The sequence below is a fragment of the Equus asinus genome, chromosome 16 (genome assembly GCF_041296235.1).
Source record: "Equus asinus isolate D_3611 breed Donkey chromosome 16, EquAss-T2T_v2, whole genome shotgun sequence".
Lineage (NCBI taxonomy): Eukaryota > Metazoa > Chordata > Mammalia > Perissodactyla > Equidae > Equus > Equus asinus.
In genome coordinates, this window is record NC_091805.1 from 5,951,120 (window position 1) to 5,975,730 (window position 24,611).

Genomic DNA, 24,611 nt, shown 5'->3' on the forward strand with positions numbered 1-24,611 from the left:
GAAATAAAAAGATTGGTAGTTCAAAGGGTTCCTGAAATGTAAACTCAGTGAAGTCTAGTGAAAACACTTTCCTGTTATGAATGGACTTGATTGTAGATAACAATGTTTGAGAGTCTGAGGGGCCGATCTTTATCTCCGCAGATGTTCCTCATGAGTTCTGAACCAACTGAGGGAAATCAAAGAGTCAGCAGGAGACAATCAAAATATGAAAATATTCGTATCTTAAATCTTTTATAATATGTATTCCTGATGAAGCTTGATAATGGAGCACATGGCTTTGGAATGTGGCAATGGTAAACTTTCTAATACTGGTCCTCCTGGAATAAATAGGTTTCCTGCCGTCACCCCCAGTCACAGCCAGGACTGGACAATGCAGGTCCCCACACGGGGACTCGCTCCTCTAACTCTTACAGCATCTCGGAGGAGCAGACCCGAACAGGTCACCTCGGTGGTCTTTGGACTCCCGAGAGAAAAAGGGAGAGAGGAGAGGACTGAGGCTCCACCACCCAGATCTTCATGGGGAGAGTCATCCCCAGCTTCAGGTGGAAGGGTGGGACAAGAGACAGGAGGTTTAAGGACAATCTCCCCTCACAGAAACTGGAAAAGGAGGGAAGAAACAGTCCCCAGCACTCTCCTCACCACTGCTCCCAACCCCACTCCCTAAAAAGATGGTGGAGTAGACATTTTTAAAAGATTTAAAAGAGAGGTCAAACTTTCTGACCAAAGCCAACGTCAACTAATAACATTTTACATTTTAGCCTTAACAAATAGCATTTGAAATTTTACTAAGTTTAATGGGCTGGTTAGAGACGCTCAGTCACTCAATTATAGAAACTTAGATAAATATAATTTGAAGTAATAATTTAATAGTTGTCTCTGTCTCTCATTCCAAACTGGGTCTCTCCTTCTCTCTCCCCCATCCTCTTCAGCAAGAAACGACTTCCTTTCCCCGCACCCAATCAGCCCCCACATCCGGCCAAAATCCACCGAAGGGCTTTCTGACCTGCTCTGATCTACTTCAAGTTACTTCTTGCACATTCACGCTGCAGAGTATTGAACTCGTTGAACGTTCCAAAAAATGCCATGTCATTTCATTGATTTGTATTGGAACAGGCTGGGTTTTCCTGCCTGGAAGGTTGGTCTTCTCCTCCCCTCCCCTCCCCAGATCTGCCATCCCGTCCTGACCCCTCCTCCCATTTTACCCCTCACCCTCCACCTACGTCTGGCAGCAGTGTCTGACTGAACCCTAGGCAAGGCTCCTTCGCAGAGGGTGCTCATTTATTTCAGACTACGTCCGGAGCCCACTGATCCAATAGGCGCAGCGGGCAAAGTGCCCAGGGCCCTGGATACTTTTAGGAGTCCACAAAGATGTTTCATTTCACTTAAAATCAGAAGAAAAAATGAATGTCAAAGAAAATATTTTAACATGTGTAACGTTAATATATTTGCTTTTGTATGGTAAAACACAACTTATGTGAACATACGTGTGTATATATATAAACATAAAGACCTCCGCCCCACATATATACTTTTTTTTCTTGATGGAAGAGGGGGTCAAAAATACCTGGGCCCATGAAAGTCATGCTGTGGCCCTGGACAGTCTTGCATTTCTTTTTTAAAATTCTCAAAATAAAATCAATTTTGATTCAGTTTTTTCAGTAAAAGTTTGCATTCTGAAAGCAGCCTAAACAGGTAGCATCCAAAGATTGAGGAATAATTAATTCAAATCAGACATAACTGGTGATTATAATCTTTTTTTTTTAAGTTTAGAGACAGAAGAAGAGCAAGAATATTTCACCTCAGATTATATTAACATCTCCACTGATTCATTACAAGGAGGCAAGAAGTATCTGGTTTGGGTCCAAGCTGCAAATGTGCTGGGCACAGAGAAGTCGAAACCGTTACGAGTTCACCTGGATGATATAGGTAAAGAACACGAAAGTCTGTAATGTCTTTACAAAGAAACAATTAATTTGTGCTGACCTAGTCAAACAAAGTCCAGGTCTGAAAGGTCCTGCAGATCATGATAAAGAAAACAAGAAACACCCATAATCTACCTGCCCAAGACAACTCAAAGATAAGGACTGCTATCGTTGCACTGTGTATCCTTCCAGTCTAATTTCTACACGGGTGTATGTGTTCTTACAAATACTTAGTGATAACTTCTTATGGTTCAGCATTATTCTAGGAGCCAAGGAGAATAAGATAGACAAGGTACCTGCTGCCCTAAATATCTTGCAATCTGCCAGAGAGGATGGAAAGAAACAAGGATTACTGTAGAGTGCTATGAGTCTAATGTTGTGAGGAGCACAACAGGCTGAAGAATTCTGCTCTAGACACAATTGTGCAAGTTATGTTTTTGTCTGGTTTTATTTTGAAAAGTTTTGCAAAATACATAGAAGACTGTGGAGAATCATGTCGACATCCCTATGTTCACAAACCGGATTTAACAAAGGTTAACATTTTTTGCTTCAGATATTTTTAGACTTTGCCTTTTTTAACTTACAGTACGGAATAAATATTTCTATTAATTTAACCTACAATATTATTTTTAATGAATGTCTTTAGTCCCTTACTGTTGGAGATTTAGGCTGTTTTCAAATTTTCACCCTCATAAGCTATGTTGCCGTGAACAACCTTTTGGCTAATTTTTTCATAGTAGTTGGTTGTTTCCTCAAGATAAATTCCAAAAAGTAATTGCCCTTGAATCTTTTACACCTTCATCCCAGGCCTAAAGCCACCAAGTGTGAACCACCCTTCATTTGGAGATCCCAGGGGCAATTATTCCTGTTTTATTATTAAGGGTGATTTCAGCAGGCTAACATTTATGGAGCATTTTCTTCAGTGCTAAGCGCTTTCACATACGTTATCTTATTTAGCTCTCACAGGAACCCTATTTTGTAGGAGAGACTATAATTTACACACGGGGAAACCGAGGCCAGGCAGCATTAGGAAATCTGAGACTGCAGAGCTAGGGAGCTTCTCATTCCAATCTCCTCGACTCCTGTCCTCGGTCTTTATTTAAAAGCACATGCAATGTGTCTGACAGCTCCTGCTGATTAAGGACCTAGAGGATGTGATGCCTTCTCTTGGGGTACAACATGGGCATCTTTGGGAGATCACTGGGGTCTTCTATGGAAACTAATATCTCAGCTTCTCAACTCCCTTCTTCACAAAACCCAATTATCTCAACTAACAGGATTAGTCTAAAGATCTGTCCATATGCTCTGGATATTGGATTTGAAAACAAACACTGCTGACTACGGTGGAACGACAACTCTATTGTATTGTATATTCTTGGAGTTATAGTTCTCTTGACCATAATCTACACATTTTTGTAAATTTACATTTTGAGGCGTAATGCTGTAATATGACCTTTCTTAAAACAGGTTCCCTTCAATGGGTTAATGACGTTTAAAGGCTATCATGTCTAGCATCATTCTGGCAATGTCATTTTTAAGAAGTAAATTATTATTAATAGTATTGCCATAATTATTATCATTGTGGTCTTATCATGATCTTAGTATCATCGTATCTATTTATTGAACACCTACTGTGTTCCAGACAATTAACATGAACATCACATTAAATTCTGGAAACAATCATACATGGTACTACTGTGCCCATTTTATGGATGAAGAAAGAGATAAAATAATTTGCTCAAGGTCACACAGCTAGTAAGGAGGAGAGCCACATTTGGTTCCAGACTTGCGATAGGTAACCACCGCCCCCCCCCCCCTTAAAGGGAAAGTCTCCTCTGGCCACCACCTCCAAACCTGAGTTCTCAGACTGCAGACCGGGAGCCTATTGTTCAGAGTTGTTATTTCTCCTCCTCCTTTCTCACTGAACAAAGTGGAAAAATACCAGTTGACAGTGTAGGAGGCTCCACCCAACAGAGCGCCAGATTCTTAATGGATGAGCTATGTTCATTCGTGACACTTTAAGAATGAGACATTGCAAGTTAGATAAATGGACTGTTCTATGAAACAGAGGACAGAAGACTCTCCTGGGAGCCATTTGCATGTAACAGCTCCGGGATTGGGGTTTAATTAAGTTAAGGAGGCTGTGCTGAAAGGCAGGGCTGAGTTAAGAGCGCAGTAACACCGTGCCAAAAGACATGCGGGGGATGCTTCAACCTGTAGAGAAATGAATTTGAATAGGAAAGTGCAGTGCTTCTGGCTGCCATTTTCAACATTAATTCTCGTCCCCATTGAATAATTATGGTAAATACATGCTTTTGGGAAGATACCAAACGACGATAATCTGGTTCTTTATTTCAATACAAGTGGAAACTGAAAATATGGCATATATGATGATTTGATAGTTTTGGGCTTTTTTTTCTTTTGCAATTTATAAATATTTCATGGCCAGCAAAACTGAACAATATATTGTTTATGGATAAACACATGTGAAGTAAAAAAATATAAATGAAAAGCGATAGAACCGTTACCGTAAAATGAAGGATAGAAGTTTCCTCTGGTGGGCGAGGAAAGGAGGCTGGGAATGGTGTTCTGCAGCCAATGAGTCACGCCTTCCTCAGGATCTAATTGAATTTGTTTGTTTTCCAAATGCATGGCTGGTCATTTCAAAATATTTATCATTTCCTTCTTATTATAGATATTTCCTTTTGTGGTTTTATCATATGATTTATCAGATGCTAAGCTCTCTTTTATAGTTGGGTCTGGATTAGACAATTTTTTAAAAATGTAAGATCTTATGGGAATGTTTGAAACCTGGGCAATGAGAGCAAAAATACAACCTCTGGGTCTTGTGTAATAGGCTATGTGATCAAGTACATGTTATATAACATAGGTTTATTTGAAAAAATATGAGCTCATTCAGACCTAAAGGCTTGGATCTCTACCGCGTTGGCCTGCTCTGTGCTAAACCTCCAACCTGAACCTGACTTCCTGGGATCTGCATTTCTCAGGACTGAACAGACTTTTGGCTCCTCCTCAGAGCAGTTCTCTCTGCAAAAGGGTCTCAGCATGCTTGTGCCGCTACACCAGTGGAAGCCAAACTCAGAGGGGAGGCAGGAGAGGGCGGGTGATTTACCTACAGCATTGAGGGAGCCGAAATGGCCCAACTGGTCTCATCGCTCTGCAGATCCACTTCCCTGATTCTAGAAATCTCTGAATACTGATTTCTAGGAAACCTACTAGGAAACTCAGATGATAAAAGTGCAGTGCAGTAACCTCTTTAATTAGATTAATTCTGCTACTACTACTTTTGTGTTATGCTAGGTTTAGCCCAGGGATTTTATTATAAGACTGTGCTACTAGAGAGCAAATCTTTAATTTTTATATTTCTCTATACCTATGCACATAATTTTAGATGACAGTTATTGATAATAAAACAATAATTTTCCCAAAGAGTAGTTTATAAACTTAGAATAAATGAAAACTATTTCATAGAGAATATTAAACTGTAACAATGGTCCCTAAAAACACACAAACAGGCTCTTGAGCTCTTTGTTAAAAATACATCTAGCAAAATTATAGGTTTTCACTCTTCTATCCTGCATATGGGAGAAATGGAAAGTGCCATGGTTCTATTCTGTTCGGACAGAACAGACTCACAGTATTTACACAGTTTAGAAATCTAGAGATTCCAGTTACACCACTGTTCCCAGTACATCAAAAGAACTAGTAGGATAACCAATCAGAATTTCAGTTCCCTTCTCATAGTTATTATCATAGAACAAAGAGATAATCGGTAAAATCTTAGAGTCTTGGAGACTTGCTTTGTTCAAATCATACTTTCAAGTACAGGTTTATTTTAATGGAGAACAAAACAAGTTAGCAATAAATATAAATATTCATACAAATTTCCCTATAACACAAGAAAATCAAAATAATATTGTGAAAGGTCTCAATTTAACATCTTATCATATCAAATTCTCTGAACTGAATTTGGGATGCGAAATATCATCTCTCCCTAAACAGATGCACAGAAGAAAGGATAACTCCTCTATAGCTTTTTCACCCTCTTCTGCTAAGAACGCCAGGCTCTGGAATTTCATTAGTTAGGATTGTAATGGGGTGGGAAGTGGGAGAAAGACAAGACCGTTAGAGTTCCATTTAAAAGAAATGGAGAATAGGGGCTGGCCCCGTGGCCGAGTGGTTAAGTTCGCGCGCTCCGCTGCAGGCGGCCCAGTGTTCGTTAGTTCGAATCCTGGGCGCGGACATGGCACTGCTCATCAGACCATGCTGAGGCAGCGTCCCACATGCCACAACTAGAAGAACCCACAACGAAGAATACACAACTATGTACCGGGGGGTCTTTGGGGAGAAAAAGGAAAAAATAAAATCTTTAAAAAAAAAAAAAAAAAAGAAATGGAGAATAGGCTGAATAGAATTTTACTGAATAACAGCAATTTTCTCCTACATAATAGATTAGAAAAAAGAAAAAACTCATTAATTATTCATTAGATCATGACTGTTTTTTAGTACTGTGAGTTTTAACATGTCTATATATTGATGAAAAGATATCGATTTCTCTCTAGGCAAGTTTTAAATCTGGGGTTTCGTTTCTGTTTCTCTGTTTTTCTCTAGTGATACCTTCTGCGTCCATCATTTCCGGGGCGGAGGATATAAATACTACAGTGCCCAAGACTATAATTCATTGGAATAGTCAATCAACAATCGAAAAGGTTTCCTGTGAAATGAGATACAAGGCTACAACAAACCAAACTTGGAATGTAAGCCGCCTTTCACTATTCTTTAGCATGAAAGTGAATGGAAAAAAGCCAACCAACCATCAGTGACCACAGTGGACCTGTAATGATCTATTTTACATGTTTTTATCCGATGGCTGGTGTGATATTCAATCCACTCTGGTTTTAATGATTACCATATGCTTCCAAACAGAGGTGTTTCCTAAAAGGTCCTCTTGCCTTTTGTAAATTGCTAAATGGACAAATGTCCAACCAGAAGGGATCTGTCTATTTAGCTCCTTGCAATTCGGTGTCTCCAGAGTGAAATTTACATCCAGGATCACAGATGTAAAATTTAAGGATTCCATGCTAAAATTTAACAGAATCCAGGGAAATAAAAACCGAGATTTTTATTTCAAAAAGAACTTCAGATTTATGGGTGTCTCTTTTTAAATGAAAAATGTGTAGTTCAAAAATGTAAGATTTTTATAGCATAGGCTCAGTCTTAGATGAGCATAAGGTAAAAAGTGAAAGTCTAGACAAGCTAACCATCCTTAAATACCAACGGTAAGTTACCACGTGTCTCAAGAGAGGTACAAGGTTCATTAGTAAAATCATATCACACGACAGCATCTGTGAACATTATAATAAGAACTCACTAATTTGAACTATGGGGGAACCCCAGTCTGATTGAAAAAGTTCCAATTTTGGTGTATTTGAAAAGAAATGCCATTTTATTATTTTCAAATACAATAAACTGCCATTTAGTCAACATAGTTAAAGAATGGAGTCTCCAGCTTTGCTTAATTAAGAGTTATGTATCACGTGAATTTACCAGTTTTCAGGGAGTTAAATGAAATGGTATGTATTTAACACTAATCTTTGGGGATTAGCGTGACTCCAAAGTCCTCTGCTGTTCCCGCCTCATCATGCTGAGCTTCGGTTTTCCTGTAGAGCAATGGGTTTAAACAGTGTCAGGAAGGCGAGTGTACAACTCTACTGATTTCGTGATGTTCTCTAAAGATTGCTCTTCCACAGTAAATCCCTGATGTCATCTTGTTTATTTCCTCCTGTTCACTTAGATCAGAAATGTGAACTTTATAGCTGTCTAGCTTACACTTAGATGCAAGTCCATGTTCTGTGTCCTTTGGTCAATGACTAAATGAAGATCCTGCTGGACTCCTTGATGAAATAACTAGGGCACCTGTGTGCACAGCAACCCCACACTGAAAGCCTGGGACAAGCAAGATGAAAACAAAACAAAAACCACAGACAATCTTTTGCATATGTAAATTTTATGTAAATTTTAAACCAATATGATCAAAATTCACAGGTCTTTGATTTTGAATCAATGGGGTTTTACTCAATAGGACACCTGTGGCCCTTGTGTAGTGTCACGGTCATAGGATGATACTGAGAATATGAGACTGCCTTATTTGGTGTAAGTAGGAGAAGGTAAGAGGCTATAAGAACATTTAGAAAATAGAAAGGAATTATATTATCAGTGTCTCTAAATCGGTTTTCAGAAACCAGCTGTTTCCCGGTTGAAACTCTTGTCCTCTGCCCCCATTGGTGTGCTACATAGGCTACTGTGAGACCTAGTAACCTAAGAGGTAAATTTGGGCTCACTTTTCAAAATCTCTTTATCGGAAGAAGGCAAATGAAGGAGCTCAGAGAATGCTTGTCTCATTTAATCTTCATAACAAACTTCCAAGACAGGTGGTGTCAGCTCCATTATAGAAATGAGGACACAGGGCTCGAAGGAGCTTAAGCCGAGTTCTCAAACTTACTCTGTTAGTGACTAAGTGCCTCTCACAGACCCTCCATCTCTTTGGGCACCCAAAAATATTCAGAGAATGAAAGAACAGGTTTTGATTAAAAACCTGCATCCTATCCCTTCTACTATGATTCCTCACCCAGGCAGAAAAAGGCGGATTACTATTTCCATCTGGAAAGTCCAAGTCCAGTGGGTAAGAGCCAGAGGGAAGCTTTGGTTTTGACATCTACCGCCTCATCAGTTTCCTCCGGGTCACACATTGAGTGCTATCTGCCTGCGTGTGGGGAGACCGGCGGTCAGGGTCACAAAGACTGGGGGCACACACCAGACTGGAGACGTGCTCCCACCTCGGCGCTGGCTCCCTCAGATTTGCTGGAGGAGGCTCTCTGCCTCAGAGTGGCAGGCAGCGCGCAGGAAAGCCTGGCGGCTGAGCGCACAGGCTCTGGGGCACAGCCTGGCTCTGCTACTTTGTGGTTGTGCCACTGTGGGCAAGTTCCTTGTCCTCTCTGTGCCTCATTATTCTGTTACCTAAAATGGGAATAAGATAGGCGCCTACTTCCTATGGTGGTGGGGACGATGAAACGATGTAAGAAGGTAGCCCAGAGCCTGGAATAGAGTTAACGTGCACTGAATGCGGCTGTTACTGTTACTCTTCGTGTAAACCTCAAGGGGAGCCACGCCGCAGGCATGGTAGAGTAAAGGTGGCCCACCTGAAAATCAAAACCAGCGCACTGAGGGGGCTTTTCAGCCCCTTCCAGCTCAGCTGCATAAAGACCACGAGGCATCAGCCAGGCCTTCAGGTGATCCTGCAAGGCCGACACCACAGAGAGAATATTTATCGACTTATTAGTCATCTTCACAAACTGTCTCCCTGTTCCCTAAAACTTGTGTCAGAATTGCACTCACGATCCTCAGCAGCAATCTTCGCCCCCTTCTGTGCCCCTACCTCGGGAGCAATCGCCATGCTGTATATACTCACCCCCCATCTCCATTTCCCCATCCTTTAACTATCGGCCCCTGGAAAACAGGGCTGGTCCATAATCATTTTTGTATCTCCATTAATTTTTATAATGTCTAGTTTATGTAGATGATATTTTGAAACATCAGCTATTAGTGTTATTATTTGCCTTTAATGGTGCCCGACAGCAGTGACATAAGGTAGGGAAATGTTGGCTATAGGTTCCGGTAAATGGTAACTCCTTTCTCCAATTAAGCTAGACCAGGGTATTGGCAAACTTTTTATTCAAGGGCCAGAGAGTAAACATTTTAGGCTTTGAGGCCATTGGTCTCTGTCCCAGCTGCTCAACTCTACATTTGTAGCGTGAAAGTCACCATAGAAAATAAGCAAATGAAGGGGCGTGATAAAATTTTAATTTTGGACCCTGAAATTTGAGTTTCATGTAATTTCCATGCATCATGAAATATTCTTCTTTTGACTGTCTTTCAACCATTTAAAAATGTAAAACCCATCCTTAGCTCATGGGCTGCACGAAATCAAGCATTCATTCTTTTCCAGGAAAGGCTAACCGAACAGTCCACAGAGGAAAGGGCAAATCCTTGGTCCTTGCATTTCCAAAGTGTAAATGCTGGCCTAAGACAGAAGACTTGGAGGAACATGTGATTAGTCAAGACTAAGTTTCCCAGGCATCGCCCCCTCCCTCCTCCAGCAAACACAGGGGAAACGTTACCTGGGCAGAGAGAGGGGTACATTGCAGGGTCGGGTAAGGGAGAGGAACCAAAAGAGTTTAGACACTAGTGGGTCACAGAGAAGGGCCCACTGGGCCATGTCCCAGGTTGGGAGTCGGAGCAAGTGGGATTGTAGAACTCTCTGCATAGATTGGAGATTCCTCTTCCCTTCACCCAAGGATGCTCCCAGACACTTAGACATAACCCTAAGGAAAGAGGTACCTTAGACTGATGGCCCCACCTTTAGAATTGAGGCTCTAAATAGAAATTAACTGCTATAAAAAATAAAGCTGTATTTCTTGCTCTCAGTATCAAACTCTTTCCATAGGCACTGTTAGGTCCAGCTCTCTCAATGTGCGTTTTAGCCTCTCAAGGATCATTTTGAGGCATCATCTTGTGCTTGCAAGGTCCTAGGCAGTCACCAGCTTTGCCTCGTAGCAGAAACAACTCTGTTAACAGTTCCGTAAAATTCTTCTTTGATAAGTGGATGAGAGATGAAAGATGATGAGGTGAGAGTGTTGAGAGAGGGTGAGAGCGATGATAAGAGATGAGAGGATGGTGCAAAAAGACCGGGCAGTGTTCCACTCTGCTGTCTACAGGGGCGCTAGGAATCAGAATGGACTCGACAGCATTAACAACAAAAATTTCTTCTTTCTATTTTGAAACTCTGGCAGTGCTTTAGGGCATTTCTCTTCTTCAAGAGGGCTTCTCTATAAACGTAATGGCGAGAGACATATTGGAGAATAACAACTGCCCTCCAAGAGAAGCGAATATGAAGCAGAGTGCATTTGAAACTCAAACTTTCAGCACAAGTAAAATCTCTCCTGGATTCCAGGAGACCCCAGATGCCGCCAGTCATATTTACAAAGCAGGAAATTCCAAGGGCCATGGGTAAAGACATGGCTTATGGGAACTCTCAATGTTATCTTATAGGGAGCATGACATCCCCCAAATAGATATTTTCTTGAATCACGTTTTCAATGCATTGCAAGTTTTAAAGATTTACATTAAGATTTGGTTTTAACAGAAGAATCCCTAAATGAGGTTGATAACTAGCTCTTTTTTTTTTAATCTTGATAATTTCAACTTTCTCTTTTGCGAGTGTCTGGTAACTGTTTTCTCCTAGTTGCTGCATGCATAAATGCGTTTCTAGACATACGTTATGTTTTCCTTTCAACCGCGCTTCACCTTTTCAGTAAATCTGCTTATCACACAACCTACTGAAGTGCTGTGTAAATGCCTTGGTTTCTCCCCTCTCAACCAGCTCGTTCGGGGGGCGTTTTTCATTATGTTTCACAGTAGGCTGTAGCGCCCCAGAAAATGATGTGTAAGTTTATCCTTCAGCTATTTTCTGCTTCTCTTCCACTGGATTTTCACAGTTCAACATTCTTAGATATTTTTTTGTCTCACGCATACATATATATTAGGCCTTATAGAATCTGCATAAATTTGCAATAAGAATCAATTTAACAGCTCAGCTTGAGTAATTTTTTCTACAAGTCATCATTAGCCAGTGAAATTATTTCATCGTTCGTGAGTAATTATTGATCTAAATATCCAGCTGCAGGGAGAGAGATCGAGAAGGAGGAAGACAGATTGGATTCAAACAATTGCTAATTGGTCCCCCACTTCCCACCCTATTAAAATAAGCTACTCCAAAATTAAGGATATGTTACGTTTTGGACTTTCTTGGGATTTAAAACCTTGAGGGAGTTGTCAAGCACAATGCAATGTGCGTTTCACTTTCTGGTTATTTATAGCCATGTTTTCTAGAAAGCACTTTATTGCTCGTCGTTTTCCCAGGGTCTAGAAGAGTGCCTGGAACATCATAGGTTCTCCATCCATTTCTGCTGAATGGAGTAATTGTTCGTTTTAAAGGCACACCGTATCATTTCATTATTGTGATTCGTCCACTTTAGGTTAAAGAATTTGACACCAATTTCACATACGTGCAACAGTCAGAATTCTACTTGGACTCAAACACTGAGTACGTATTTCAAGTGAGATGTCAAGAAACGGGTAAAATTTACTGGCAGCCCTGGAGTCCACCTTTTTTTCATAAAACACCTGATGCAGGTGAGTGATTTTACATATTTAATCTCTTAGGCTTTTCTTTTGCCCTCTGACTCTCTTCTAAGTACATATACGTTTTTTTCCTTGACTTCTATCAAAGTTGACTAAACCAACTAGGGCAGGTGGTAACGTTCAAATTGTTGTTTTGCTTTGATTTTGTTAAGGCTGACTACAATTTACATAATGGCTCTCAAACATTCCTGGGCACGAAAGCCAGCTGGCACGCCTGTTTATGGTCCCTGCTTCCAGAGGGCCTGAGTCCACGGGCCTGAGGTAGGGGGATGAGAGGTGCTCAACAGTCAGCTTTTCTGCCAAACGTCCTGGGTGACTGTGGGGCTTATAATACTCTAAGACCTTGTTTTGAAAAGCATTATTAAGAGTTACATTAAACTCTTTAGGCCACGCTGATAAATTATATTCACCTAAGAGAGACACAAGTCAAATCATATCAATGAATATTGATTACCTACTATATGCAAAGCAATTAGAAAGAGTTAAAACACTTAAATATATGGGATTATTTCTGTTCTCAACAAGATCTAGTTGCCCTCTTGTTTATCTTTAGATATTTCCCTGCTCTTATTATTAATTTTCTATCCATTTACATATGTCATTCAATAAAATCTTAGCCAAACAGACTTCAGTTGTAAGCAAACAATAAAAGGAATCTATTGTAATTGTCATAACAATGCATAATAACTCCATGATGGCCCCATTAGGCTGGAGAGGTCTCCCTGCTGCAGGTAGCTTGTACGTTAGATTTAATTTTTTCTTTTCAGAACTGAAGGGCTTAATTATAATCACAGTATTGTTCATATCATCTTGTTATTATATAACATCTTGAAATTGTATTTTATGTTTCAAAGTACTTTGACATACATTATAAATATTGATGGCCGCCAAGTAAGTAGAGGGAGCTGAAGCGGCGAAGTCTAACTACAAAGTTCTTTTGGCGCCCCCTAATGCCCAAATCTTAGAAACACATTATCCCAAGTCTCAGTTCTCTCTTTTCTTTAAAGATTGGCACCTGAGCTAAAATCTGCTGCCAATCTTCTTTTTCTTCCTCTTCTTCTTCTTCTCCCCAAAGCCCCCCACTACATAGTTGTATATTCTAGTTTTGGGTCCTTCTAGTTGTGGTATGTGGGACGCCGCCTCAGCATGGCCTGATGAGCGGTGCCATGTCCGCGCCCTGGATCTGAAATGGCGAAACCCTGGGCCGCCTAAGCCGAGGGAGCAAATGTAACCACTCGGCCCCGTGGCCGACCCCATCAGTTCTCTTTCTTAAAAGTTAGTTTTTAATTTAAAGTATTCTGTCTTCAGTTGATATTGTTAAGAATTCTTAGGACTTTACATGCCATTTTATAGTAGTTAGAATTTAGTTGATAATCCAATTATTTTAAGATGAAATCTGAAATTGTCTAGCAAGATTATTCAAATTGATACTTAGCCACTTACGACGGATTACTATGAATAAGCTTGTCTGATCTTTGCATCAGCCATGTCTGGAGGTGTAATTGGAACCATTTTACAAATGAGGAAACCAAGGCACGGCTTGCTAAATAGCACGTTGCTAGTGGGTAATGGTACCTAAACTAGAACACAAATTTCCTTACTCACCACCAGCCCTCAGCAATTTCTTTTTAACCAATTACAACAAAGTGGAGGAGCAGCTGCCTAAAGTGTCTTGCCAGTTAAGTACAGGACCACAGACGTTCTCCCTTAGAGGTAAAGGTCGTAAGCCCCCAGGGGAAGGGTGCAGGAGCCCCACAGCCAGCCTGTCTACATGTACAGTCTTTGTTTCCAAAGGAAAAAATCACTGAAGAGGCAAAGACACCACTTAAAATTAGATATCCCTGAAAAGTTGCTTCTATCCAAGTTTAACATGTCATCAAAGAGGAACCATCAACACATTCCTTTCTAAGACACATGAAACGAGAGACAGTGAAAGTGTGTTGGGGAAAGTGCTAATATTAAATCTTTTTGAAAATTCATCTTTTTTCTGCTTGTAAAAGCAATGCAAGTTTATTGTAATTTATAGCCTAGATATAACTGCTGTTTATATTTTAATGGATTTAATACTGTTTTTTTCCTATGCACACATTTTTTTAATGATTGTTGCTGTGGTGTCTATACTGTTTTATATCCTGATTTTCTTATTTAATCTATCTTGTGGAGTTTAAAAACCTATTTAATGGCTGCACAGCATTCCAGTTTATGGATGTACTATAATTTATTTAATCATTTACCTATTTTAGCAATATCTAGGTTATTGCATTTTTTTCATTATCAATCAACTTCTTTAAATAGCTTTGTATATAAACTCTCCTTATGTCTTTAGGTCTTATTGACTCAAGACTTAAGCACATTGTAAGATGCTTGATGTAAATTGCCAAACAGCTTTTTAGCAAATCTTTAATATCAATTGCTTTTTAAAAAGGTATCCATGGAGAGACAGTCGCTCATTTAGTCATTCGTGAAGCGTTCATTTAGCCTCTACTGTGCACCAGGCACTTGCTAAGTATTTGCAGAACCTCAGTGAGCAAAGGAAAGAGAGATCGCTTAATTCTGGAGAAGGCAGTCAACAAAAAAAATAATAAAGTAAATTACATAGTATTACAAATAAAGAGATAAATGAAAGCAGTAAGAATCAGACCTCACAACTGGACTTTGAATTGTTTCGCAATTGAAAAAATAAAAAATGCAGTTCTGTGACACTTTAGTTAATCGACTTGTTTGATAATGGGGTTTTTGCCCAGTCAAACTTTCCCAGTGATTAATTAAAGGTTTATTTGTTTACGAAGAAACACAGCCCAGGCAATAGTGCTCCCTCCATGCAAGAATCTCCTGTTTTGTTCTGTAAAATTCTTACACGTGTATCACTGAGTTTATCCATCCCAAAACAATGCGCTTTCAAAATTTATGCCCAGATGGCACCAGAGGGCAAACCACCAAGTGGGTATGGCTTGTCGGTGGGCCCTCCACGTTCTCCTGGGTCACCCTACCTCTGGAGAGTGCCTGTCCTTGGCGTTTAAAGACCTGGTCTCCAAGAGAAACGGAACAAACTCAATTAGAGTGAGGGTTAAATGACTTATGAGACTTACTCTCTTATGCTTCCTTGGAGTGGTCAGACTTTAATGGAAAACAAAGCCTTACACGAAAAAAGAAAAAGAAAAACTCAGTGTCTTAGAATGTAACATCAGGCTTTAGCAAACACACAAGAGAAGTTTCTCTGGGTTAGAGACTCATATTTTCCTATCCTGGTACAATAGCAAGAAGCTAATTGAGTGACTGAACCCAGGGAGACTTCAGGATAACAAATAATAATCGATAACCTTGACTGGAGGCTCCCTGAGTGTTAGGCACTGTGATAAGCATTTTACATGTGAACTGTCATTTCCTCATCACTGCAGCCCTATAAAATCATTATTCCCATCGTGCAGATGAAGAAGGTGAGGCCCAGGGAGATTAAGCGTTTTCCCAAATGTTATAAAGCTGGTAAATGGTAGAGCCAGGGCATAATCAGGCTGTGGGATTCCAGCACCCCCACTCTAGCTCTGCGGTTCTCCTTCCCAAGAGACCCAGGAGGGTCCCAAGTCAGCCTCCCGTCAGCCACCTCACCAGATCCTCCTCCACACATTGGCTATAATAAAACTATGCCAAAAGATCTTCATTTTTCTTGTACTGTTTGTTATGAAAATGCGAACAACTATTAACCATAAGATGCTATCAACTATTTCGAAATCCTTTGGCATGAATACAAGACGTGGAAGCAGATTTGGGTTAGGGCAATGAGAATGAAACCACAGGACTCCAGGAACCTTGGGACTGGATAAGGCAGTCTGAAATGAGGACAGAGTACAGGGCGAACAGGTGGCCCTGCCCAAGACAGGACCACTGCAGGGCAATTCATAATGTGTTTTTCCAGTGGCCCTGGTCCAGTAAAGTGTCTAGAAAGCAGTGTTTCTCAGACTGGGGTCTGTGGGCCACCTGCATCTGAAATGCTTGAGAACCAGTTTTAAACGCAGACTCCTGAGCGTCTCGCCGAGCGATTCCTTGGCAGTGAGGTGAAGGAACCACTGCTCCAGAGGGCACTCTTTAAGAGGGAGAAGTGTCATGAAGGATGGCATAGGGGGTGGGCAGGAAATGTGGACAGAGTGGGGGAGACCTGATTGCTGAAGCCATTGCCTTAGTGGTGATGGTTTGGGGAGCAGGAAAGGGTGGGCATGTAAGAGCCTCAGGCCATTATCTCTTGTACCATCTGGTCACCTCTCTGCTTCCTCCTCCTCCTGCCCACCACTTCCTGAGTCGCTGATCGTCCCAGCCCACCTCAGCAGCTAGGAGCCCCAGAAGCACAGGACGTGGGACTATGAATACGACGTCCCACGTTACCCCTCTGCCCTCTGGATGTGAGGTTTCAGCTGAGGCTGAGAACCACCCAGGACTGTGGTCGGAGTTTCTAGACCTCCAACCCGGACGGTCACTGTAAAAATCCCTGGGCTCTTTACACAGTATGGAAAGAGCCCCAAAGGGGAAAAGATAACCTGTCACCGTAGAAAACCAACGCTGAAAACGTGAAAGTCAGCTCCCTAAATTCCCCACTGCCGATGTAAAAAGGTGAGAAGAGGGCTCCTAGGTAGGAGTGTTGCTCAGTTCTGCACCGTGATACGGGTCCCTTCGTGATGAGAAAAGGTGCAAACTCCATAATCCCTCTGATGACAAGTCAGAGGCCTGATGGAAGGGTAGTCACATTTCATAATGACTAATTAGCTTGCTGGAATTGCTACCTGCAGTAGAAAAGTTTCCCAGAGAAATCGTATTATTCTTTTTTTGACAATTCTCCAAAGGAAGGCAAGTATGAGCAAGATATTAAACCACATTGTACTTTGTTCTCACAAAATACTAGTGGTTGTTGCATTACCAATGACTCCTTAGAGATTCTTATTAATTTTTCAGGACTTCAGGACATTTAGTGGCTAAAAGAGCAAAAACAAATGTTATGTCAAATGGAACTAAATATAGGTGATATTAAGTATAACGCAAATTAGAGGGTGGCACCCAGAATGTACTTTTCAAAAATTCCATTATTTATAATTAGAGATTTCTGATTCATTCATATTGAGATGGGTTATAAATTTGTAGATTCATGGTTATTAAACAGACACACAGTTTTCCTTGAAGTACTAATCATTTTAAACCTTTGTCTGGATTTATTTAATCTTCTTCATGTCCTATGCCTAATAAATCACCAGGGTTCTATAGAATAAAAACAGCTCATCAGAGTTTCATAATCTCTCTGAGGTTTGCAATATCCACCCATAAGGAACAAAGATTATGCTTTTCTATGAGGAAGGAGTCATCTCCTGTATTAGTTTCCTTTGCTGCTGTAACAAGTTATCACAAACTTAGTGGCTTAAAATACAAATGTATTGTTTATAGTTCTGAAAGTCAGAAATCCAAACTCCGTATCAGTGGGCTAAAATCAAGGTATCCGCAGGGCCATGTTCCTTCTGGAGCTCTGGGAAAGAATCAGTTTCATTGCCTTTTCCAGATTCTGGAGGCTGCCTGAGTTTCTTGGCTCCTGGCCCCATCTTCATCTTCAAATCCAGAAGCACAGCATCTTCCCATCTCTTTCTCTGACTCTGACCCTCCTGCCTTCTTCTTAAAAGGACCCTTGTGATTTCACTGGACCCACTCCTGTAACCTAGGATAATCTCGCCATCTCAAGTCCCCTTTGCTATATCAAATAATCTGTTCATAGGTTCTGGGATTAGGACGTGGACACCTTTTGGGGGGATGTCATTATTTGTCCTACCACATCTCCTCACTTATCCTCTCACCATATGCTATTGTAATTTCTACCAGTCATTGTGATTAAGAGCAAGCAAAAGAAATCAACTCCGGTTCTCTGAAGCAGAGAGGGAATTATTAGAAACATAGCTGGAAACAGGTAGGAAAGCTGGCAAAGTGGTCGTAAACAGTATCCAAGGGAGAGCAGGAGCCAGAACCACAGCCGGAATCGCTGCCTAGGAAGAATCTGGTGAGGGCTCTGCAGCTGGCACTGTGGTCACTGCCACAGCCTGCTCTGTGCCCTGGACACCTCGCTGGTGCTGCTGTCACCAGACCTTAGACAAAGCTGCTGCTAGACGGGATTTCCTGGAGCTGTGTGTCCTGTGTGAGTGGGAGACGAGGGCATCTGGTGGGCCAGGCTGAGGTCGTCAGCTTGTAGCTACTTGCTAGCCATGGGGGGAGGGAGTCTCCGCTCCACTGAGGCTTCCACAGCGGGAAAGCCTTACCTGCCTCTTCCCTATTTTATGATGCCCACAAAGAAGCATGTCGTGTGCAGAGCAACTAAAATATGGCGAAAGTCCGCTAGACTGTTCCCACTCAGGAAGAGGTACATCTTATGCTTCAGAGCAAGGCTGCACCTTGGAAGAATCTCCAACCACTGGGTAAAACTAGGAAGCTGCCCATTCTTGCATGCAGAGTTTTGCTACACTTTGACATCAGTCCCACACCTCTGTGTGGTCCATGTTACTTAGGGAAGTTCCCTGGTGCCTGCTGCTTTTTGTCTTTTCCTCCTCTGCTTCTTTCTCTTTAACAATATGATTGCCAGACATATATTTCTTACTTTCTCCTCCCTAACGTACTCACAGCCTGGAGTATAAGCCTGAAGAGAATCCCGCGACCCTGTCTAGGCACACCCTCCCCTCCTTATATCCAAGGGTGGCAGTGCAACATGTCAAATGACTCATAGTTTGACTTGTTTTTCAAGGTGTGGGAATGAGTTTGTTCTCCCCGGGCTTCTGCAGCCATTGTCTTCTGCTTTGCCAACTGATGCCAGCTAGTGGCAAATCTTTATCCTCAGCCCAGTAGGGTTGAATTCCAACCACAGGGCTAAGCTGGCCTGGGGAGATAGCACTTAAATACTATGAAACAACGGAGATATTGGGAGAAGGAGATTAGAAAGAGGGAAACCAAAGGAAAGTTTATGTTTTAAGAAAAATAGGACAGAAAAAAACTCCCAAAATTTGAAAAACACACCCTTTGTCTCTTTTCATCTGACTCCTCTTTCTTGAATATCTAGACCCTGAAAGAAGGGCCTAGAAGGTCCCCATGTCAGCTCTGGTCAAAGCCTTTAAGATACAGGCCTTGGTCAGTGTGGCTTTGAGACCAAGATTGACAAAGGCAAAAGCAAATAAAGAAGCCTTGTGAATGTCTATATCCTCTGGCCCAGGAGTTCCACTTACGGAAATCTAGCCCTTAGGAAATAAGCAGAGACCTCGAAAGGACATTTATGCACAATGATGTTTATCCTAAGCTAATTATAATGGTAAGAATTTGGAAACAACCTAAGAGCCCAATAATAGCTGTAGCTAACACTAAGTAAACTTTCAATTTGTGAAGGCATGGTACCGAGTGCTTGAGGTGAACTGCCCTCAGACCTCAGGAGTGAAGTGCTGTTATCATCCAATTTTACAGATGAAGAAAGTGAGTCACAGAGTGGTGGAGCAACTTCCCCAGGGCCGTGCAACTCCGAGCGGTGGAGCCGGGACTTGAACTGAGTTTTGTCTGAGTCCAAATCTGGTGTTTGAAACCGGCAAGCTATCAGTTTCTCAGTAAAGGGCTGATTGAATAAATACAGTGCAAATGATGAAATATTAAATCGCCATTAGTATGACAGTTCTGAGCAATTCTTAATAAAATGAGGAAATGTTCATGACATGATATTGAAAGAAAAAACAAGACAACATTTAGTGAAGAGCATGATTTCTACTAGGGGCGCAGACATACACAAATGTAGAAAAATGGCTGTGTCTAGTTTGGGAACAATGATAAAATTGTACTTTCTTCTCGATACTCTTCTATACTTTCAAGCATCCTACAATTAGCATGTATTGCTTGTATAATCAAGGAAAATAGTTGGTTGTCAGAAGAAAATAACTCTAGACTAAAAGATTCTAGAAATCAGTGCTAATTGGCTTGGGCCAACCATAGCCCATTGTGGTGGGGTGCCTCCTACACTGTGGCACGCCCCCAGGAGAGCCAGGGACAAGCCTTAGCACGGGAGCCTGGAGCCATCCTGCTGCGGAAGTGAGGTGATAAGTACGGGGGCCAGTGACCAGCACAGATGTTGTCAGAACTGGATGGGAATTGTCAGTCTTCGACCCCGACCCGGGTGACTCTGGGCAAGTCATTTACCCTTTCCACAACTTAGTTTCCACTCCCGTAAAATGAGGACAATAGTCTCATCTACCTGATTAGGTTGTTGTAAGCATTCAGAGAAGGAGAACAGGTCGAGTCTAGTACATTACCAGGAACATAACTAGTCCCCAGTAAATGGTCGCTTAAAAAGAAAAGCAAAACTCGCTTTGCCCCGTGGCGGCGGACACAGAGGGAAGGGCTGGGAAGACTGATTATCACCCTAAGGAACAGATGGAATGCATTATCACTAAAACCAAGGCCTTTTGTGCAGATTTGATTAAATTAGGCTGGTATTTGATGGGCCACAGAATATTGTTATGTTATACTTCTAGCTCTGTCCAGGAATAAGGAACTACATATTTTTTTGTTTGAAACCACTCTAAGTTCCCTCTGAGCACATTATTTTCTTGAAGACCAACTCTAAAGTCCAATGTCAGTGTGTATAAGTTATATAAACATTCTTACCATATTACAGATGATTTGGGATTTCTGAGTATACTCAAGTACGTGCCGCGGAGTAAGAAGCACAATTTAATGTTCTACAGGCACAGACTGGTCTCATTATGGACATAACTCCACAGACATTAAATAAATAATGAAAATGTCATGAGATTTTCCTGGCACATTAAGCAATACACCGATGACTGGAGCTGATATAAACAACGTTTTTCAGCTGTAAAGGCTCTGTGTGTGTACACCATTCTGTGTTTGTGAATGCCTTTGTGTGTTAATATTCTTGGAAATACTATAAAATACTAATAGCAAGTGAATTAAGGGGATGGGATTAGGGATAGTTCTTTCTCTTTCCTGTTTATTTTTCCTGTTAAAATTCTTTTCTATATTATAGCTACTGCTTTTATAATGAAAAATGTTAACTATGATTTTAAAAGAAGTGACCTAGGGTGCTGGCCTCGTAGTGTAGTGGTTAAGTTCACCCACTCTGCTTTGGTGGCCCAGGGTTTCCAGGTTTGGATCCCAGGCACAGACCTACACACCACTTGTGAAAACTATGCTGTGGCGGCATCCTACATACAAAATAGAGAAAGACTGGCACAGGTGTTAGCTCAGGGCCAATCTTCCTCACAAGAAAAAGAAAGAAAGAAAGAAAGAAAAAGAAGTGACCTAGCCACTTGGTGGCAGTATGCTGTGAAGAATATAGTCTATATGGCTTCATTTCAGTCCTATGCTTGAAAATTTTGTCATCGGGCTGGATTTCTTCTCTGACAATCTTGCTTACAAATTGTGTCACTTCAGATATCTGATTCTCTGTGAAATTACCCTCTGATAATTAAGCATCTCTTTTAAATGTCTTTAATTTAATCTAATTTAAATTAATGCAGTTGGTTAATTTGAAACTATGATAACAAAAAGATTCTAAAGGAAGATGATATTTTTTTTCTATTAGGACTAATAAAGCCCTATTCAGATGTGAAAATTATCTTTATGTGATGCAAATTAATAACCAAATTTCAATGCCAAATAACCTTCTGCAGTTTATACAACAGAATTACACTAAACTGTATTTTTAAAAAGAATACTCCATATTTATATATTTACTTATTTATTTTTTGATGAGGAGTATTGTTGCCGAGCTAACGTCTGTGCCAATCTTCCTCTATTTTTATGTGGGACGCTGCCCCCTCATGGCTTGATGAGCAGTGCGTAGGACCACACCCAGGTCCTAACCCGCCAACCCTGGGCTGCCAAAGCAGAGTGTGAAAACTTAACCACTACACCACTGAGCTGGCTCCTTACTAACCTGGACCGACAGCACCATGTGTTACTTTTAAATAAAAACGCTAATTTTAAAATCATGAAAGTGAAAACAAAAATAATCCAGCAACTTACGCTATAAACCCATGATCTTGCCAAACCGAAAATTGTTTTACACTTTAATGTAATATTGCTATTCTTAAAATTTCAGAGTATCACAGACTCCTGCTTGGGCTCCCTGAGAATGAGCTTAAACCTGTAAAACAATAATTTAGGTGAAAAAACCTGGCTGTTGGCCGTTGGAGCACAACCTTGCTCCCTCGCAGTTCGATGGAACCACATACTTGGGAACAAAAGAGACTTAGTGAAGCACTGAGAAGCTGAAAAGAATTTCTGATTTGTCACAATTCACAGTGAAACATTGTCCTCTTGCTGCAGAGAAGCCAGAATAAAAACACAGGAAAGAGCTTTCGGTTTTTCTGATGTTATCTTCTAAAATCTCCCACTCATTGTTCTTAGAAAACTTCCCTTCCACTGAGCCTGTGCCTACACTCAGATCAGACTTTTTCAAAAATTTCCAAAGACCTGTAGGAACCTTTTTATTGGAACTCTATGATATTTTTCTCAAAGAGAGTTGCCCAGGCCACATAGCTCATTATACAGGCCTGCGATATCTCGGTGGCAGTTAAGGACACTTCAAGTTGTGATTTCTCCCTGGCCCCAAAAGTAATTCTTTAAAAAGAATTGGAAGACTGAATAAATAGGGCTTGAGGCACTCTTGGGACTCCAGAGCTTAGAACCATTTTCAGGAATGTCGTCTGCCAGCTGGGAGAGTCACGTCCTCGAAGTCACCATCGACAGCTTTTAATTATCAGGAGAGAGGAGATGGGTAAGGAAGCTCCACGATTCTTTTGAGTTCAGACTAAAAGCGAGTTAGCTGCCAAGGCTGGTCACCCCACCCTGGTCAGAAGCTTTCATCAGCAGTGTCCTGACAGCCTTTATGACTAGACAGGGCTGGCCAGGATCCTTGCCAGCGGGAAAGGAGCAGAGGGAAGTCATTAATGGCATTCCATCCCCGTGTTACATCCTCAAAGTGGCAACTAATCAAAACTGGGCTCCTTATGTGGAGCCAAGATGCTGTTCTCCAACAGCATCTCAAAGACAGTGCAGCGGCCGGCCCGGCGGTGTAGCGGTTAGGTGCGCACGTTCTGCTTTGGTGGCCTGGGGTTCACCGGTTCGGATCCCAGGTTCAGACATGGCACCGCTTGGCAAGCCATGCTGTGGTAGGCATCCCACATATAAAGTAGAGGAAATGGGCACGGATGTTAGCTCAGGGCCAGTCTTCCTCAGCAAAAAGAGGAGGATTGGCAGCAGTTAGCTCAGGGCTAATCTTCCTCAAAAGAAAAAAAAAAAAAAGACTGTGCAAAGGCAGAAGTGACACGTCTTGGAGACTCTTACGGAAACCTGAACTTTATTGCACCGTCTACCGGAAGGAACCAAGCAGAGACCAGTTATGGTGCATTTTTCTGGCTCAGTGAATGAAATAAAGCTCCTCGCTATTTGCTGCCTAGGAGCCTCACGAAATTAGTGGGCACGCTTTGAAGGTTTACAAACCCTAGGTAGTTTTTATCGTCCTCTCAGTGTCTCCCCCTTAGGATTTACCCAATTAAATAGAAAGAAGACGGGACACACATACTTGGAGGCCACTGCTTTCAGTCCATCTTTCGAGCCTATTAAAGCTACTGTTTTACTTTAATCATCTCCAAACAAGGGAAGAAACACTCAGGAAACTGGTCAACCTGAGTGCAAAATGTAAGAGATTAATGCTATTCTGCTTTCGTTTCAGTTCCCCAGGTCACGCGGAAATCATTCCAACATGATTCTCAGAATTCTGGGCTTCTAATTACTTCCCTTTTTAAAGGGCACCTTACTTCTGGTAAGAAAATGCTAGTCAGGTTTTTTGAGTAGTCTTTACTAATCATCCATTTGAACCCTCTATAGTGAAAATTCCTGCGTCAGGCCTGTTTCTAGATAATAAGATATGCCATATGCTTTCTATAGGAAAATAGTCAACAAAGATCTGCTTAAAATTGAATTTCAGGAGTGGTTTAGGTGGATTTTGCCACCTTTTGCTATGGATTGGATACATTTTCATTTCAGTAGGTGCTGGGCTCAAGACCCCAAAACTCCAAGACCCCAAATCCTGTTTTTTTAAATCCTGAAGTCTGCCTTCTTTCTATTATACAAACCAGCTCCCGTTTTATTTGTTAGTGTGACTCAGTATTTTCCATTGGTGAACGTACCTAGATGTTTTAAGCATAAAAAGATATTAGATCAGGTTGTACAACGGACAAATGCAACTTTAAAGAGAAACTTCAGATGGAAAAATTTCAGGCATGACTATTCCCCACTGACCACGTAGACCATTTATCTCCTGCACAGAAATACTGCAGGAGTAGTATAAGAACTTTTGCAGGTTATATTGACATTCTTTAGACTTTCGTT

General features: G+C 41.3%; 1 protein-coding gene across 3 annotated transcripts in view; it reads left to right on the forward strand.

Annotated features, from left to right (window-relative positions):
• The window catches only part of IL23R (interleukin 23 receptor), a 57,935-nt gene that overhangs the window by 20,547 nt on the left and 12,777 nt on the right, over positions 1 to 24,611 (forward strand). For 2 of the 3 annotated variants that reach the window (XM_070486563.1, XM_044749523.2), the window contains exons 5-8: positions 1,766 to 1,926; positions 6,555 to 6,700; positions 12,038 to 12,194; positions 23,953 to 24,042. In XM_070486563.1, the coding sequence (XP_070342664.1) occupies positions 1,766 to 1,926; positions 6,555 to 6,700; positions 12,038 to 12,194; positions 23,953 to 24,042 (554 nt within the window). Of the gene's footprint in view, positions 1 to 141; positions 294 to 929; positions 1,136 to 1,765; positions 1,927 to 6,554; positions 6,701 to 12,037; positions 12,195 to 23,952; positions 24,043 to 24,611 lie in introns of all 3 variants that reach the window. The other variant, XM_070486565.1, reaches the window with a different exon arrangement.